Source organism: Mus pahari, chromosome 9, assembly GCF_900095145.1.
Source record: "Mus pahari chromosome 9, PAHARI_EIJ_v1.1, whole genome shotgun sequence".
Lineage (NCBI taxonomy): Eukaryota > Metazoa > Chordata > Mammalia > Rodentia > Muridae > Mus > Mus pahari.
The window spans coordinates 41,183,962-41,203,132 of NC_034598.1; the positions used below are offsets into that span (position 1 = coordinate 41,183,962).

The 19,171-nt window shown below is 46.4% G+C and overlaps 1 protein-coding gene across 1 annotated transcript in view; it reads left to right on the top strand.

Annotated features, from left to right (window-relative positions):
* Positions 1–19,171, top strand: part of Mcm3ap (minichromosome maintenance complex component 3 associated protein) — a 46,434-nt gene that overhangs the window by 22,443 nt on the left and 4,820 nt on the right. Inside the window, exons 15-27 of the mRNA XM_029542355.1 lie at positions 1,984–2,115; positions 2,556–2,669; positions 5,210–5,362; positions 7,680–7,877; positions 9,392–9,460; positions 9,540–9,674; positions 10,936–11,089; positions 12,431–12,689; positions 12,883–12,980; positions 14,204–14,594; positions 15,202–15,459; positions 16,421–16,550; positions 18,435–18,638. Coding sequence (XP_029398215.1) covers positions 1,984–2,115; positions 2,556–2,669; positions 5,210–5,362; positions 7,680–7,877; positions 9,392–9,460; positions 9,540–9,674; positions 10,936–11,089; positions 12,431–12,689; positions 12,883–12,980; positions 14,204–14,594; positions 15,202–15,459; positions 16,421–16,550; positions 18,435–18,638 — 2,295 coding nt within the window. The remainder of the gene's footprint in view (positions 1–1,983; positions 2,116–2,555; positions 2,670–5,209; positions 5,363–7,679; positions 7,878–9,391; positions 9,461–9,539; positions 9,675–10,935; positions 11,090–12,430; positions 12,690–12,882; positions 12,981–14,203; positions 14,595–15,201; positions 15,460–16,420; positions 16,551–18,434; positions 18,639–19,171) is intronic.

The following is a 19,171-nucleotide window of genomic DNA, read 5'->3' on the forward strand; positions in this document are numbered from 1 at the left end:
ACAGAGCTAATAGGCAGGCAGAAGCACCATGGCAGGTAGCCATGCCTGGTGCAGGCAGCACTGAGGTGTAAGCCTGGAGGCCTGTTAGACAAGCACTCCACCAGCTGGGCCACCGCCCTGGCCCCTGGCCCCCGGCCCCTGGCCCCTGGCCTCGGCTTCTCTTCTTGCCTCTTGTAATGTCTCTAATGCATACAAGAGTCAAGCCTTTATGGAGTCTAATCTTTCTAATGTTTCTTTAGTTACCTGGGCTTTTAGGGTCTTACCTAAGAAATTACTGTCAAATTCAGTGTTATGGGAACTAAAAAGGGGTCTAGAGGAAGAAGGGGAAGGGAGGGCCCACATCCCACCAGAGTCCCACCTCTGGTCAGGCAGACGTGGGAGGGCTGCCAGACGCTTGCCACTCAGCCCCTAGTGGACATTCAAGCCTCTGACCCACTCGTGGGGGTGGGGGTGGACAAGGGACAGCCCAGCCTGAGGGTCCAGTGAAGGGGGAGAGGGAAGAGGGAAGAGAGGTTCCCACATCGGCGAGAGTGAGCAGAGACTGTCTATGGTTTTAGAGCTTTATTGTAGAAAGGCAAGGAGAAAGAGAGAAGGTAAAAGAGAGAGAAGAAAGGCTAGAGAAAGAGTAAGAGGGAGGAGAGAGGAGTGAGAGAAGTGAGAGGTAAGAGAACAAAGGAGTGAGAGGAGTGAGAGAGGCAAGGAGGGGCCGAACAGCCCCTTTTAAAGTGAGCTGCTATCTTTTCTGTTGCTAGGTANCTGGGGAGGAGTTTAGCCTGAAGGTCAGAAGCTTGGGACATTGCCTACGTGACTTCTAGCCTTGCTTCTCTTGTGGGGGCTGTGAGGGGGGGCGATAACTTAGGCAGGAGCCAGAGTTCAGGAGCATGAGAGAACTCCTTCTGTCCCACGAAGGTAAGTTATGACCACTGGGTCCCCGGGGTTCAGCATCTCAGCTCAACTGGATACCAGCCTGTCAGTGCATAGCCCAATGCCCCACACAATGTCATGAAAATATTCATGTTTTCTTCTACAAGTTTTATAGCTTAAGTTTTTTTCTTTGTTTGTTAGTTTGTTTGGACTGTGTTTCAGTTTGGAGCCCCCTGGCTTGCCTGTACTCAGTATGTAACCAGACTGTCCTGGAGATGCTCAAATGACCAACAGGGCCTGGGGTTGTAGCTCAAATTGTTTGTGTCCTTAGTTTAATGTATTAGGGATTCTCTCTCATCCTGAATCTAAGCAATGTACCTTATGAAGCTAGTTTATCATTTCATTTACAAAAATAAGATTATTTACGGTAAGAGAGATAAACCCATTCCTATATTTTTTTACTTAGTTTTTGAGCTTGATAACTTTTTTTTTTTTTTAAGATTTATTTATTTATTTTATTTGTTATATGTGTGTACACTGTAGCTGTCTTCAGACACTCCAGGAGAGAGCATCAGATTTTTGTTACAGATGGTTGTGAGCCACCATGTGGTTGCTGGGATTTGAACTCAGGACCTTCGGAAGAGCAGCTGGTGCTCTTAACCACTGAGCCATCTCACCAGCCCGCTTGATAACTCTTGAACTCCATTGTAAATTATATCTTTTGAGCTATATAATTGCAAAAGTCACAGAATCATCATGTATATGTGTGCATGTGTTTGTATGTATGTATATATATATATATATATGCGTGTATATATACTATATACATGTACAATATTAAGACGATTACAGTTTTGTGAGGTAATAAGTATAGTTGTATTTCTTTACTATAGATGCTTTTTTAAAAGAACTTCAATTTTATTTATTATTAATTATTATTATTACTCAGGTTACCTGTTAGCACAGCATGGCAGCTTTATGGCTGAGCCATCTTGCCCGCCTGTGGTTGGTTTTCATGTGTTGAGGTCTCTGCCTTCTAGAGACAAGTCTCGCGTGGCAGGAGGGAATGGTGGCTCACTGTTGTCTGGGTTTGAATGCTGTCTGCTTTGTTTTGTTAAGCGTTTCCAATGCTGCTGTGGAGGATCTGATTACTGCTGCAACCACAGGCATTCTGAGGCATGTTGCTGCTGAGGAAGTTTCCATCGAAAGGCAGAGACTAGAGGAAGAGAAACGACAGGCTGAGGAAGAACGGTGGGTGTGTCCTGTTCCTATAGACAGGCATGGAGGTCAGTTTGCACTAGCCCTGACCTCTGACTTCTGATACCCCTCCTGCTGTCTGACCCTGTTGTGCCATTCACCACTCTAATGATTTGACTAAGGGAAGGGTGTGTGTGCATATGCGTGCGTGCGTGCGTGCGTGCGTACGTGCGCGTGTGTGTGGTATGCGGGTGTGTGTGTGTGTCTGTGTGTGTTGGGGGGTGGATGGCATATTGATGTGCATGCAGGTTGCTGTGGCGGTCAGAAGAGGGTGTTAGGTCTCTGGAGCTGTAGCAACAGGCAGTTGTGAGCAATGCCATGTGGGTGCTGGGACCTGAACCTGTAAAAACACTATGCGTTCTTAACCCTGAACCATTTCTCCAGCCTGCATCTATTTTTATTATTCTTTGTGCTTTTCTTCTGCTTACCCCTAGGTTGAAGCAAGAGAGAGAGCTGATGTTAACTCAGCTGAGCGAGGGCCTGGCTGCAGAGCTGACAGAACTCACGGTGACAGAGTGTGTGTGGGAAACCTGCTCTCAGGAGCTAAAGTGAGTGATGTACTGTGTCCCGAATGTCAGGAGGAAGGAGGGACTGTGGCCAAGCTGGTTGTAATATGTGTATGCATTTCATGGTCTCTCTTTATAACCCCGGCTGTCCTGTAGACAGGCTGGTCTTAGCCTCAGATACGGAGAGCTCCATCTGCCTGGCTTCCCAAGTGCTGCGTTTAAGGCTTTTAGACAGATGTAACATGCTGTTCTGATAGGGAGGCCCCCTGAGTCAGTGTCCTTACCAGGAAGCATGAGATGTGTCTGTTGGCAGATTTACTAGAGAACCTTTCTATAGCAGGCCATATGCCATTCATTATTCTTCAACTAAGGGAGCCTTTCCTTTCCCCCTCTTGCTCCGGCCCCGGAGAGCAGGGATAGGGGTTGTTTGTTTGTTTGTTTCTCATTATGGATGGTTGTGAGCCACCATGTGGTTGCTGTGTGAATTCATGACCTCCAGAAGAGCACTCAGCGCTCTTAACCGCTGAGCCATCTCACTAGCCCTAAGGAAGCCTTTCCGGACTTCTTGTGTGTGAGGCTTCCTTGGCCTTTTCACTTGAGAGCTCTGACTGTTGTGCTGTTGAGCCCTATGAATTTATTTTTAATCCCAAATAAAAGCCCAGGGCTTGCTGACATGTGAGGTAAGTGCCTGCGGCTCTGGGTGTCTGAGTTTGGCTTGGTTTGGAATGTCTCTGGCACCTGCAAAGATAAGTCATTGGGAGTGAGTCTCCTCTGCTTAGGGTTACTTCAGCTTTAATGGGGTAGGGTGTTTTGTTTGGTTTTGTTTTTGTCTTTTGTTTTTTGTTTTTTACTGACTTATTTAATAGAATCCTTTTATTTAAAAGTTTCCTTTTTGGGGTCAGAGAGATGGCTCACTGGTTAAGAGTGCTTGCTAAACCCAGAGGTCCTGAGTTTAGTTCCTAGTACCAACAACATCAGTGCTCATAGTCATGAGTAAACCCACCTCCCGGGATTCTGGTGTCCTTATCTGGCCTCTGCAGGCTGCCAAACACACGTGGCATACACACATGCATCACAGAACACTGTTTCTCTTTGTATCTGGTACAGCGGTACTTGCCTGTCATCCCAGTTCTTGTGAGGCTGAGGAAGGAGAACAGGTTTTAGGCCACCTCAGGCTACAAAGCAAATCCTCGGTCAGCTGGGGTTAACTAGTGAGACTCTCTTTGAAAAAGAGAAAAGTCTGAGTTACAGGTTTATCTGAGGGCAACCACGGTCTGACCAGAGGAAGCCATTCCCAGTAGCCACTAGTGTTTATCATGTGTGGAAGGTACTTGTAATTGTAGATACCACATAGTGCTGGTAAGACTGTGAAGTTGTCTAAGTTGTCATTAAAAATAAAAATTCAAGGTCGGGCGTGGTGGCGCATGCCTTTAATCCCAGCACTCGGGAGGCAGAGGCAGGTGGATTTCTGAGTTCAAGGCCAGCCTGGTCTACGGAGTGAGTTCTAGGACAGCCAGGACTACACAGAGAAACCCTGTCTCGAAAATAAATAAATAAAAAAAATAAAATAAAATAAAAATAAAAATAAAAATAAAAATTCAGAAGCACTTGTTGCCGAGCTTAATGACCTGGATCCAGTCTCCAGAACCCACTCAGTGGAGTAAGAGAACATTGTCCTGTAACCTCCACGTGTCCCCATGGTGCTCTGGAGCCCCCTCCCCACCAGGCAGAGTAAAGTTAGTGTGTAGGCTTTGAGTGCGGCCTCTTGTTTTGTTAAGTTCAACAGCTGTGCTCAAGTGGTCCTCTGACCGCAGGCTCCTGCGTGTTAGGGTTAGGAAGTGTGCGCAGACGACCAGACCTTTGTGAGGTAAAACTTTATTTCTGGATCGTTACAGTGGCCTGTTTGGACTTGATTTGGCACCCCGTATGACATTTTTCTCTTTTCTTCCCAAGTGTTCTGCTTTTAAGTAAAATGAAAGTCTTGAACTTCCTTTCATAGTGGAAATGTTATATGTTATTGTATTTCCATAGGAAGTCAGACTCCAGCTTTTTCTAGGGTAGTCAGAACTATGGCCTTACACATGCTAGGCAGATACTATCCTAATTTGGTTTTCATTGTTGTGATAAAGACCGTAACTGAAAGCTGCGTGGACAGGGAAGAGTTTATTTGGCTTACACTGCTGTATCATAGCTCATTATGGAAGGAAGTCAGGGCAGGTACTCAAGGCAGGAACCTGTAGGCAGGAACCTGTAGGCAGGAATGTGAGCAGAGGCCATGGAGGAACGCTGCCTATTGGCTCTTCTCCTTGTTTGATCAGCTTCCTTTCCTGTACCCCAGGACTGCTTGCAGGGTAGCCCACCAACCCCATTTGGCTAGGCCCTCTCACATCAAGAAACCGCCTTACAGACTTGCCTATTGGCAATTGGATGGAGGCATTTTCTCAATTGAGGTTTCTCTTCCCATATAACTCTAGCTGTGCCAAGCTGACATTCCCGGCCCAGACGCCCATTTTTAAAGCAGGCCTGTAAGTGTCCTTGCCCTTTGGTGTAGCTGCTTCTAAGGTAATGGCTCTCTATTTTAGGAGTGCAGTAGAAACAGACCAGAAGGTCCGTGTAGCCCGCTGCTGTGAAGCCGTCTGTGCACACTTGGTGGATTTGTTTCTTGCTGAGGAAATTTTCCAGACTGCAAAAGAGACACTCCAGGAACTCCAGTGCTTCTGCAAGTATCTACAACGGTTAGTTCCATGTTCTTACAGATAACGTTCACCCACACAGCTTTTATCGCATTCATAATATGTGAGCTGTCAACTCCATTAGCCAGAGATGAAAGGCTCACTGATTCCTAAGAATGGAGATCTGAAATAGACTTAGCATATCCTGTATTTGAACAAATATTTATAGAGTACTTGCTTTTTATTTATTGTTGGTTTATTGGCTGTACTGGATACAGGGAAATGTCTTTGAATACATTAAATAATTCACAAATGCTTCACTAACATGAATGCATCTTTCAAGCTGGTATTCTCTTACAAAAATATGATATTCTCTCTAAAAAACAAAAAATCAAAACAATGTATTTTTTTAGATTTATTTTATTATCTTTTTTGTATATAGTGCTTTGTCTTCATGTATGTACGTATGTATGTAAACCACACGCATGCCTGGAGACCAAGGATGTCAGAAGAGGTGTCATATCCTTTGGCACTAGAGTTATAGACGATGTGACCTGCCACAGTGCTAGGAATCGAATCTGGGTCTTCTGCAAGAACAACATGTACTCTTAGCCACAGCACTAACTCTCCAGCTCCTAACGGTGATACTTTTTATGATGGCGTTACCTCGTGGTGACTCAGTGTGAGCTGCAAATGCATTCACTACCCCTGACCTTCCCGGTACCATAGCTCAGTGACAGAGTGCACTCAGCAGTGTCGGGTGACAGCTTCCGGCTTCCGGGCTGACTGGGCAGTAGCTAGGTGTAGAAGGGTCTCATGATGTTGAGAGTATTGTGTATCACAAGTCTAGGACAGACCTTCCTGAATGTGGGTTCTGTAACTGACCATGAGTTTTGCAGAGAAATAGAATAATGGCAACAGTAAAAGGCTCTGAACATGCAGTGACCAAGGTCAGTTCACAATCCAATGTGTAATGACTCTGGCATTTCCCTGCGGCTGGAGACACAGCTGTGGATTCTCCACTGCTGTGCCCCCATACGAGTGAACATTGTCTGTGACTCAAGACTGGTCTTTCTATAGAGGACCTAAAGTGCCCTAACTGTTTAGACAAAGCTTTATATTATAGTAATAGAATAGTTTAGCTAAGGAAAAAAACAGAATCTTGATTTTTTTTTTTAAGATTTATTTATTATTTTATGTGTGTTGGTGTTTGCCTTGCATGTGTGTCTGTGTGCCGTGTGCATGCAGTGCACAGATAGTGTAGAAAAGGTCAGAGGAAGGCTCTCATCTCCTAAAACCCAAGTTATAGACTGCGGGAGTTTATGAAGAAATATATACAAACAGTATATATCCACATAAACAGTGTAGCCCATTTCAGATTGGGTAATGGTAAGCGTAGTCCAAGCATGGTGGGGACACAGAGGTGCCTGTGTATCGCCGCGGCCTCTCAGCAGTAAGGGGCACCCAGTGTGTGCTACTTAGGCTCACCGTTCATGTGGTATGTGTGCCGGAGGATGATCTATTTTATACTGAAATTTAAAGCAAGTGATAATGACCTTGATGGTAGCAACAGTGTCAAAAGGAACACCCAGGAGAAAACTTCCTAGGACAGACCACCGTCCTTCAGAAGTAGCAGCTACTGGTGCCCTTCAGGAAACTGCCCAATAAAAGGTTGAGGCCCACCTTTGTAGCATGGTGTCAGGTTCTCCTGTTCTGTTCTAACAGTGTTGAAGTATGCTGTTGGCAGTGTCTGTGCCATAAGTGACTGACCCTCTAGTGACTGTCACATGGCTTTCTGTGGCTGTGGCAGTGCCTTAGCGACCTCTCTTTTATTAACATTTTACATGTCTGTTCACATGCATGTTGTTGGGACCTACATTCCTGTTTGCTGGTCTGAGGGATCACTATATTATTAAATTTGTGACCAGATTGCTTTTCAGAGGTAATTTAGAATTTGTACTTACGTCCAGCAGCTCAGAGCTCACTGCTTTTGTTTTTTATCACACCCACATTTTAATTGAGATTAATTTTCATTTTAAGCACTCTTGTGGAAGAAAAAAAATTTAAGATAGATTGTCAAAGCCACAGTTTTAGACTGGAGAGATGGCTTAGTGGTTAAGGACATTTGCTGTTTCTGCAGAAGACCTGCATTTGGTTCCCAGCACCCGCATGGTATCTCACAGCCATCCGTAGTCATGTACAAGGTGCACATACATGTACACAGGCAAAACATTCACATACATGAAAATAAAATAAATAAATCTAAAAAAAATGATAAACAAAAACCGAATTTCCATGTTTATATACTGGACTCTGTTTTTCCCCAGTGGATGAACCTTAAACACACCATCCTATAACCTCATGCTGGTTTGTCCTCTAGGTGGAGGGAGGCTGTTGCAGCCCGGAAGAAATTCCGGCGTCAGATGCGGGCCTTCCCTGCAGCGCCGTGCTGTGTGGATGTGAATGACCGGCTGCAGGCACTCGTGCCCAGCGCAGAGTGCCCCATTACTGAGGAGAACCTAGCCAAGGGCCTTTTGGACCTGGGCCACGCAGGGAAAGTAGGCGTCTCCTGTACCAGGTCAGTCCCAGTGGCGTGGCCTCAGAGCTCCATGCCCAGCTAGTTTTAGCCTGAGGTAGATTGATGACTCTGCCACTAAAGATGGGTGGAGCCAGAAGGTGGGGACTGACACAGGAATGCATCTAGAAGGTTGTATTTCCCACAGTTCAGAGTGTGTGACTCCTCCACCACTAGGAAGGGAGGCTCGAGTTCTGCATGACCTTGAAAGGCTTAGGTTCTGTTGGTAGCCTGCCCTGACTCTGCTTCCAGACACTGCTCCTTTACTGTGCTCCTTCACTGCTCCTTCACCGTGCTCCTTCACTGCTCCTTCACCGTGCTCCTTCACTATCCTCCTTCACTCTGCTCCATCCACCTCCATCTCCTCTGGCAGCGTCCCTTCTCTCTGTGTCACCCCCAGCCAGGCCCTTGTTGCTGTTCCTCCTAGTTTCCCCATTCAGTGCAGTTCCTGAGGCCCAAACCGCCCAGTCATAGCATCTCTGGCTTGGTGTTTTTCTGTAGGCACAGTGCCAGTGCTGTCGGTTTGTTTGTTTGTTTGTTTGTTTGTTTGTTTGTACGTACAGGGGGCTTTCACAGCTGTCCTGCCTCCCAGTGGGCAGGCCTTAGGGGGCAGTATGGAGGTGTCATAGGCTTACCCTGATGGGGTTATGTCTCTTCCTCTGGTCATCACAGGAGGTTCTCACTGAGCATTTCCTCCTAAGGTCTGTCTGGTCAGTTAGATCCCATGGTCATCTTTGTGCTGTATGTAACTAGAGAATACAGTCAGGCCCATACTCTGAAGTCAGGGATTAGGGCCTTACTCTGACCCATGACTGCTGTGACACAGTCTGGCTTTCTGAAGTCATAGTTACTTTGGGCTTTCTTTTTGCTGTATTTGTTTGTTTGTTTTTTCTGTGACAGGGTTTCTCTATGTAGCCTCGGCTGCTTGGCTGGCCTTCAACTCAGAGATCCCCTGCCTCTGCCTCTCAAGTGCTGGGAATCCAAGGTGTGTGTCACCATGCCTGGTATGTAGGCGTTCTGTGAGCCCCACTAGCCGGCACGTTCTGTGAGCCCCACTAGCCGGCACAGAGGCTCTTTTCTCCCATGAGAACGTGCTCTAGGAGGGCAGGGATTTTGTCTGTTTCTCATAGTCAGTCCAGTGAGTAGTGTAGCAGACATTTGATGGGGTTGGGTGACCCGTTATTTTATCAGAGTCTAAATATTCTCCCCCAGGAAACATTGAGCAATTACTTTTCACTCAGAAATATCAATAAACACTATTTATTATTTATTTTTAAATTTTTCATACAATATATTTTGATTGTGTTCTTTCCTCTCCCCTAACTTCTCCTAGTTTCTTTCTCTCTCTTAAAAACAAAAGATAACAATAACAAAACAAACCCTTGAGGTCTGTTTGTATTGGTCAGCTCCTGCTGAGTGTGAGGCATGAGGTCTGTAGTCCATTTCTGGTACTGGGGAAGTAAATACTACTCGTTTCTTCCCTTTTGTAGTCCTGTCTTTCTTTTTGCTATTTGTAGGTTGAGGCAGCTTAGAAACAAGACGGCTCACCAGATGAAGGTCCAGCACTTCCACCAGCAGCTGCTGAGGTCTGTCCGTCATTCTCACTGTTGCAGTTGTTCCTGCTTGGGTACTGCATATTGGCTCATGGTGATCTGCCCCTTCCAGGAATGCTGCATGGGCACCTCTGGACCTGCCGTCCTTTGTGGCTGAGCACCTCCCTGTGAAGCAGAAGCGAAGATTTTGGAAACTGGTGCTGGTGTTGCCTGATGGCGAAGAGCAGACTCCAGAGAGTCCTGGCAGGTCAGAAGTTTCCTGAATGGGGAGTATGGATACTGATTGCGCTACTGAGAGTCGCAGGCAGGCAGAATGTTTGTGGGATGGACACTAAAGGTTTATGTCTCAGTGTACTTTGCTCATGATATGTATTTAGATTTGTATCGTTTTTCCATGTACTAGGCATTATTCCGTGTAAGTCCAAAAGCTTTAAGAGTTGAGGATTACTTAAACCTATGGTATGGTGTCCTGATTAGTATCTACATTATTTAAGATTCTGGCTGGCATGTATATTTGTACACCTTGTGCTTGCAGTGCCCATAGGCCAGAAGAAGGCATCAGGTCCTCTTGAGCTGGAGTTGGCTGCCGTGTGTTTGCTGGGAGTTGAACCCAGGATCTTTGGAAGGGCAGCTGGTGCTCTTACTGCTGAGCCATCATCTTTCTAGCCCTGAGGAATATTTGTTTGTTTGTTTTGCATGTGCCACAGGGTATGGGGGTCAAAGGACAGACTTGTAGAAATCTGCTGTCAGACCTCCTAGTGCTGTGACTCTTTAGACCACCTCCTCACACTGTGGTTACCCTCAGCCATAAAACTTTTCAATGCTACTTCATAACTGTCATTTTGCTGTTGTTAGGAATCATAAATATCTGTGTTTTCCAATGGTCTTGGGGACTCCTGTGAAAGGATTGTTCAGTCCCTCTAAAGGGGTTGCAACCCATAGGGTGAGAACCCCCGCCTTACAGCATCCGCATTCTAGGGGTAGCGCTCAGTTGGCGGGCTTGGCCGCACGTGTCTTCTATCTACTGAGCCGTCTCACTGGTCCCGTCTCAGAAACTCGAGTCTGTAAAATAGACCGGTGGTGGTGGTGGTTGGTTTTTAGACAAGGTCTCACTCACTATGTATCCTGACTGGCCCCAAACAGAGATCTAGCTGCCTCTGCCTCCCAGTTGCTGGCATTAAAGGTGTGCACCAGCTCACTTTACTGAAATGGATATGTGTGACTCCAGGGATGTTTCTATTGGTCAGGGTCCTTTCCTTTTCAGTTCACAGTTTTAAATCTCATTAGAATGAGCCAGTTTCAGACTGTCCTTTCCAATTACCCAGGTAAATAACCCGGTAGAGGGCCAACCTCCATTTTAAAATGATAACCTGTTTTGTGAGCTTCACAGTAAGATTTGGTGTCTGGGACCCTGTATCCATATGGTATTTCTTTTGTTTTCCTGAAGATTTCTGTAAGTCATTTTAAAATTAGACATTCCCTGAAATGTTATTTTCTTTCATCTACAGAATACTAGAAAACTGGTTAAAGGTCAAATTCACAGGAGATGACAGCGTGGTGGATGACATAGGAGATAATGCTGGCGATATCCAGACCCTCTCAGTCTTTAATACACTCAGTAGTAAAGGGGATCAGACAGTTTCTGTCAACGTGTGTATAAAGGTGAGTGACCGTCACTTCATGTACTTACCTCTAGGTTTCATTTTTCTCTCCTCAGATGTCTCTGAAATTATAAATTACTATTTATTCTCAAAAGTGGTTTTCAATGACTCTGAGATGACCAGAAGTAAATGCCATTGTCTGTTTTTCTTTACATCTTGATTAATATACCACAGCCATCTACTTGGTGTAAGGTTTTAGTACAGATTCTAGGAGAGCAGTGTGTTTGCTCCTCTCTGTCATGGTTACAGATGACAGATATAATCCATTTTTTAAGAGGGGAAGCTTGCTTTCGCTCATAGTATTGAAGGCTTCAGTCCATGACTGATGGCCTTGTTGCTTGTCTGAGGAAGCACATAGCAGAAGAAAAGTGTATGCTTGACAGCCAGGACACAGATAAGGAGGTTGGCAGCCCATAGTCCTTCAAAGGCGTGTCCCCAGTGACCTCAGATCTCCACAGATCCCACCTCGTCAGTATCCCTCCATCTCCCAGTCGTGCCAGGCTGGAGGCCAAGCAGTAAGCACATGGCTCCTGAGGGCCAGACTACAGCAAGCACTGAGCGTTGGCTGCCACACACCGCCGTGAGAATGTGATACAGTCTGCAGTCTTCCTTTCTGTTTTATCATTTGCCTGGCTCAGGTGCAGCCTCTACCCAGCAGCAGACCTCAGACCCTTTTGTTTTACCGCGAGCACTCACCCTGGGAATGGCATTCTGATAGTTCTCTGATCTTGACAGGTTTCGCAGTCCTTATTTCATTTAAACACAATATTCCTACTAATTAAAGTTCCCAACACAGTGTATTTCCTTGGCTAGGGCTCTGCTTAGTAGGCCCTTGGGTTTGAAGTAAATTTGTGCATATGGTCTTGGAACAATGAATGGCTAGTACTTGTCTGATGTTGGTGTTGGTGATAGTAACAATACCTTTTCTTGGTTTAGTCCCTTGCCTGACATGTGTCATTTAGATGATTCTGAAGAAAGGACATGGAGGGGGGAATTTTCTGATTGCTTTCCTTCCTAAAAGTATACTTACCTTTGTTTTGTTTTGTTTTGTTTTGTTTTGTTTTGTTTTGTTTTGTTTCATTGGGCTTCTCTGTGTAGCCCTCACTACTCACTGCCCTGAACTTGCGCTGTAGACTAGGCTGCCCTCGAACTCAGAGATCCACCTGAGTGCTGGGACTAATGGCGTGTGCTGCCATGCGTGGCCCGGCTTTGTCTTTGCAGGACTGTCCAGGGCACAGTGAACGCATGGTGAATGGAGCTCTGCAGCTGTCCTTGCTGAGGCAGACTGTCTCCTGTGTTGTCCTCTGGTACGTTCACCCTGACATCTTTGATTTTGTTGCAGGTGGCTCGTGGCACCCTTAGTGACAGTGCCCTTGACGCTGTGGAGACCCGGAAGGACCTGTTGGGAGCCAGTGGACTCATGTTGCTGCTTCCCCCTAAAGTGAAGAGTGAGGACATGGCGGAGGAGGACCTGTCCTGGCTGTCAGCTTTACTGCAGCTCAAGCAGCTTCTGCAGGCCAAGCCCTTCCAGCCTGCCCTGCCTCTGGTGGTCCTCGTGCCCAGCTCCAGAGGGGACTCTGCGGGCAGGGCAGTAGAGGATGGTGTGTGAAGGAAGCCCCATTCCTTAATAAGTAGTGGGGCTTGATTGTAATGGATGGCTGGCAGAACAGTGTGGGGAGCTTTGGGATTAGTACCTTAATTGTTCCGTCCACAGCAGAGGTCCATGACTACCTTGGAAAGTGTCACATGTGCAAATGAGTATTATTACATGGGGCCTTCCTGTTTCTCTTAAAGGTCTGATGTTACAAGATTTGATTTCAGCCAAGTTGATTTCAGATTACATTGTTGTGGAGATTCCTGACTCTATTAATGATTTACAAGGCACAGTGAAGGTAAGGTTTCACCCTTTTTAAAGGTCTGTCAAGATACTTTTTGATTTCTCTTTTGATCTATCTTGAATGTTATATAAGTGGTTGTTATTGTTATTTGGATTTTGAGATGGTGTCATGTAGAGCAGACTGATCTCAAGTTGCTAGGCAGTCAGGGTAACCTAGACATGATGCTTCCTCTTTCTCTCCTGTCCAGCTTATATTAGTGATTTCCATTTTAATCTTGTGTTTTATACACACACACACACACACACACACACATTTCTAAAGATACAGGCAGGAATAAAAATAAAATTTAAAAAACACCATAATATGGTTTCAGTAATATGTTAAATACGTTTTTTGGCTTGCTTTTATGAATTTAAAATGACCATTTATATCTTAATCTGAATGTCAGATTTATCTAATTATTTTTTTTAGAATGAACGCTTTTACAAAATATAAAGAAGTAATATTACCTGAGACTTCCTGGAAAGGTCTGCTGAAAATGGTTTAGGAAAAGAAGTGTAGGGATTACATATGGCCTGAGGATGTAGCTCACAGGTACACTCCCACGGGACACATACAAGGGTCCTAGGTTATATCTTCAGCACTGTATGAAAGCCAAACCAAAGCTGAACAGGAAGAGGTAATGGCAGAGCGTGAGGAAGCTGCCTGCCGTTCAGTGACAACACTAGTTCTAGGAATAAGATGGAGCGGCTCTGCTTCCGTGGGTGGTGAGGAAGCCCTCATGAGGTCCTTGGTCCTTCCAAGAGGGCTCTGCAGGCCCCACTTACTAGATAGATAAGACTCATGGGGCCCTCTGTGGTGCCTCTGGGAGGCATATCCTCAGGGCTCTAGAAACCCAGACTCAAGCCCGCAGAGGCCTTGTGCCCTTCCTTTCCTGCAGTGGCTGAGATTTTGTTGTTGGGGCGGTTTTTTAAAACAGCCACAAGCAGAGTGCTAAGCCCCTTTCGAAAACTACTTCCTAAAATGAGTGTGATGCCGGCAGTGGTGGCGCACGCATTTAATCCCAGCACTTGGGAGGCAGAGGCAGGCGGATTTCTGAGTTCGAGGCCAGCCTGGTCTACAGAGTGAGTTCCAGGACAGCCAGAGCTACACAGAGAAACCCTGTCTCAAAAAACCTTAAAAACAAAACAAAACAAAACAAAAAAAACCAAAAAACAAACCAAGTGTGAAAGTGTGACTTGTTTGAACAGATCTCTCCCGATTGTCTTGGCCCTCAGGTTTCTGGAGCAGTCCAGTGGCTGATCTCCCGATGCCCTCAAGCCCTAGACCTTTGCTGCCAGACCCTTGTTCAGTATGTTGAGGATGGGATCAGCCGCGAGTTCAGTGGTCGGTTTTTCCACGACAGGAGAGAGAGGCGCCTGGCTAGCCTGCCCTCCCAGGAGCCTAGCACCATTATTGAGTTGTTCAACAGTGTGCTGCAGTTCCTGGCCTCTGTGGTGGCCTCTGAGCAGCTGTGTGACATCTCCTGGCCTGTCATGGAATTTGCCGAAGTGGGAGGCAGCCAGCTGCTTCCTCACCTGCACTGGAACTCCCCAGAACATCTAGCTTGGCTGAAGCAAGCTGTGCTTGGGTTCCAGCTTCCACAGATGGACCTTCCACCCCCAGGGGGTATGTACCCACCCTGAGGGAGGAGTGGGGGGCTAGCCTCCTCTTCTCCTTGTTATAGAGACACTATACCAGGGGGTGGATTCCAGTGTGAAGTCTGCAGTCCACTTCTACTGTGTACCTATCTGCATCAGCCTTTGGGTTTCTGGGTTAGGATAAAACAGGATTTTATGGAGTGGGAGTTGTTGTCCTTTTCCCCAGGATAGTCCTGAGACTGCACCACAGGTCCTGCTTACCAGAAGAGTTAGACTAGCTGAAAAGCATGAGACTTCTGTGACTGCCTCTGAGCTGCTGGCCCTGCTGCTACCACAGCACTTAAGTGCTAGTGTAGGTCACTGTTCCCTTAAAGCCTGACTGTGCCTACCATGCCTGGGGGATGAGGCCTCTGGGCTGTTTGATGCAGACTCCACAGATAGCCAAGGCTGACTCAAACCTGGTGCTACAGGGGCTGCTCTTTCCTATGTTAATGGCACTGGGAAGGAGGGAGCCTGCTTACTATTCAGCTGACAGAGCTTGTGGACTTACCCACAGTAGCCCTCTGCTAAGAAAACAGCATTAATAATATTTCGTGTTCACTGATTCTTGGTCACACCTGTAACTTTCTCTGCAGCCCCCTGGCTCCCTGTGTGTTCCATGGTCATTCAGTACACCTCCCAGATTCCCAGCTCATGCCAGACACAGCCTGTCCTCCAGTCCCAGGTGGAGAACCTGTTGTACAGAACATACCAGAAGTGGAAGAACAGGAGCCTCTCTCCAGGCCGGGAGTCGGGGCCTTCTGTTGCCGAGATCCCATGGGATGACATCATCACCTTATGTATCAATCATAAACTGAGGGACTGGACACCCCCCAGGCTTCCCGTCACATTAGGTAATTGTCGTTCAGGGTTTGGGGGCTGAAAGTCATGAGACTTTCCCAGGCTAATTTTACCAAAAGAGGGGAGTGGGGTTTTAGTTAGTTAGTTGTTAGTTAGCTAGTTAGTTTGTTTGTTTATTTTAAATAGGGTCTCATTGTGTAGCTCTGGCAAGCCAAACAAACAAAACTGTCTCCACTCTTTTGTTTTAAATTAGACCAGAAAAGTCTTAGAAACTTTGTGAAGCACTAAGGTTTGACTGGGCATGGTGATCTATATCTTTTTTTTTTTTTGGTTTTTCGAGACAGGGTTTCTCTGTGTAGCCCTGGCTGTCCTGGAACTCACTTTATAGACCAGGCTGGCCTCGAACTCAGAAATCCGCCTGCCTCTGCCTCCCGAGTGCTGGGATTAAAGGCGTGTGCCACCACACCCGGCGGTGATCTATATCTTTAATTCCAACACGCAGGAGGATCTCTTGTGAATTTGAGGCCAGCCTGGTCTACCTAGCAAGTTATAGGATAGCCAGGACTATATAGAGAGACCCTGTTTCAAAAAATACAAACAAGGCCAGGTATGTTGTGCACGCCTTTAGTCTCCTTGGACTAAGGATGCAGAGGCAGGCAGAACTCCCAAGTTTGAGGCCAGCATGGTCAGTCTATAGAGCATGTTCCAGGACAGTCAGGGCTACACAGAGAAACCCTGTCTCCAAACAAACAATCAATCAATCAAGAAAAGGTCCTAGGGGAGCACAGACTGCCTTCCTTGGACTAGGCCTCCTAGGTTAGCTCTTAGAGGCACAGCTCTGCGAGTTATTCCTACCCCTTCACACACTACATGAGTGCGTGTCTCATCCAAGCACGGAAGTTACAGTAGTGAGGTTTGCCCTTAAGTAGGTGGGCTTAAGCGATTATCAAGTGGTCATCTGTTGCTCCTTATATATCTGATTTCTAAAAATCTGTTCTTGTACTGTTTTCTCAGATGCGCTGAGTGAAGACGGTCAAATATGTGTGTATTTTTTCAAAAACCTTTTAAGAAAATACCATGTTCCCTTGTCATGGGAACAGGCTAGAATGCAGACCCAGCGGGAACTGCAGCTGAGTCATGGACGGTGAGGCCTATGTTGAGTGTGTTTTCTGTCTCTGTTCTAAACCCTGATGGGCCGCATCTGGACCACAGCCCCTTCCCTGTCATAGACCAACTCTGGTAATCCTGCAGAGTGTGGGGCGTCCCCACAGCATAGACACTTTTTAGAGCAGTTGCAAGCACCTCTCTCCATTTATCAGATGAGCTCAGGCCAACCCTAATTGGAGAAGGCAGATAAAAAAGCTGCTATCTCATCTCATAAAACCAGTTAGTTCATAGATACTCAATGCAGCACCTATACACATTCTCCAGTAGCCCTTCTTCCAGAAGAACCAGTATCAGCAAGAGAACTCTATTAATATAGTTTGCTGGTGCAATAGAAAAGCCAGGTGGTCATTTCAGTATGTGTTGAAATAATTTAAAATGTTTATTTATTTTAAATATATGGTTGTTTTGCCTACATGTATGTCAGTGCACCACTTGTGGGCCACCGTTGTATTCCCTAGAACTGGAGTTATAGTTGTGAGCCAGCGTGTGCAGGTGCTGGGGATAGGGTTCTCTGGAAGAGCAGCAGCCAGTGCCATCAACAGCTGACTCAGCTCTGCAGCCCCAAAATGAACTTCTTAAAGCTTAAGTCAGGGTCAGGTGGATGGCTCAGCGGGTGGGAGTACTTGCTGTTCCAGCCTGGCACCCTCTGAGTTGGAAGGAGAGAAGTGACCCCACGGGATCGCTCCCTGACCTCTACATGTACACTTCCCGTGGCCCTGGGCTACTGTCTTAGTTTCATTTCTGTTGCTGTATCGGTAAAATACTCTGACAAAAAGAAACCCAGGGAAAGGGGTTGAGTTTCTCACTGGGGAAGCCAGAGCAGGAGCCTGAAGCACTTAGTTGCAGTCCAGAGCGAATAAAGAATGTGTGCAGGCTTGCTCACCTCGGTAGAGAATGGCGGCCGCACGGGGTGGTTTGAGTTCCCACGACTACTGATGTCATCAAGACAGTCCTCCACAGACAGGTCTGCAGACCACGTTGATCTGACAGTCCCTCGTTGTGCCTTCCTTCCCAGAGGAGTCAGCATGCTTTCAGACTGACCACTAAAACTAACAACCATAGCTCCCTCTCATAAATCTACTAAAACAAAAATGCAAAACACACCCCCGTAAAATAAGAGCAACAATAAAACATCGTGTTCTTCCATACAGCATTAGGTCTCTGCCCTCTTCTGACCTCTGTGTGCTCGTGTATTCTTGTGTTACACATAAGTTCATCACAGGCAAACATATGTATACATAAAATAAATCTTAACATACATGAGAGACAGAGACAGGCTGGTATAAGAATCAAAGGCCTGGATAAAGCAGCTCTAGTGGAACGTTCGGAAGCAATAGCTGTCTTCTCTGTGTCTGTCTGTCTGTCTGTCTCCCTTCTTTCCTCCCTCCCCCCACCCCCTCTTCCTTTCTCCCTCCCTCTCTTTTATGTTATGTATCCCTGGCTGGCCTGGAACTCACTATATAGGTCAGGCTGTCTTTGAACTCACAGAAATCTGTCTGTCTCTGCCCCTGCTTCCAGAATGTTGGGATTAAAGGTACATGGCAACAAGCCTGACCAACAGTGTCTCTTGACGTGTGTGTGTGTGTGTGTGTGTGTGTGTGTGTGTGTGTGTGTGTGTGTGTCACTATATAGCACATAGTATGAGAGCTGCCTCTCTTGTTGCCATATGCCCTGACTTGAGGGAAGTCGAGGCAGGCCCAGGGCCTGACATGGGTATAAGCCACCCACTAGAGCACGTGGATCTTGAGGCATTTGTTCATGGAGTGAACACATGTCCAGCTGTGTCTGTGTGCTATGCACAATGTTGTCATCTTCTCTCCATCTTTCTTGACTGTAAGAACTTCTGCCCTTGTGCTTCCAGTTCGGGGATGAGGTCCTTCCATCCTCCTACAAGCACTTTTCCTACTCCATTGCTTCATGTGCACCAGAAAGGGAAGAAAAAGGAAGAAAGTGGCCAAGAGGGGAGCCTCAGTACAGAGGACCTGCTGTGGGGGTCTTCTGCGGAAGAGCTCCTAGCACAGAATCTGTCCAGCAGTCTGTTGGAAGAGAAGGAAGAGAACAAGAGGTTGGTCTGTCCCCTTCCTGGGTGCTCATGCATTCTTTCTACTTCCTGCAGGAGGAAAGTCAGGACAGCCAATGCTAGGAAGGAGCGGCTGGGCTGGCAAGGGTTATAGTGATGAGACTTTATTTAAAAAGCAGAGAAGGAAGAAGAGAGAAAAGAAAAGGAAGTCAGACATTTATAAAGTGTAAGCGTGGGCTGGAGTGCTTGCTGATTTTCCAGAGGACCTCACTTTGGTACCCACATCCAAAGCAGGTGGCTCCTAAGCACCTCTAACTCCACCTCCATGGATCTGACCCCTCTGGCCTCTGTGAGCACTCATGCAAATACACAGATGTTCACACACACACACACCTATACATAACAACTTTTTAAAAGACAGATTGTGCTTAAGAGACAGATTGTGCTCTAGAAAGAATATTCTAAGGTTTTGTGTTTTGTTTTTTTGGTTTTGTTTTGTTTTTTTGTTTGTTTGTTTTGTTTTGTTTTGTTTTGAGACAGGGTTTCTCTGTATAGCCCTGGCTGTCCTGGAACTCACT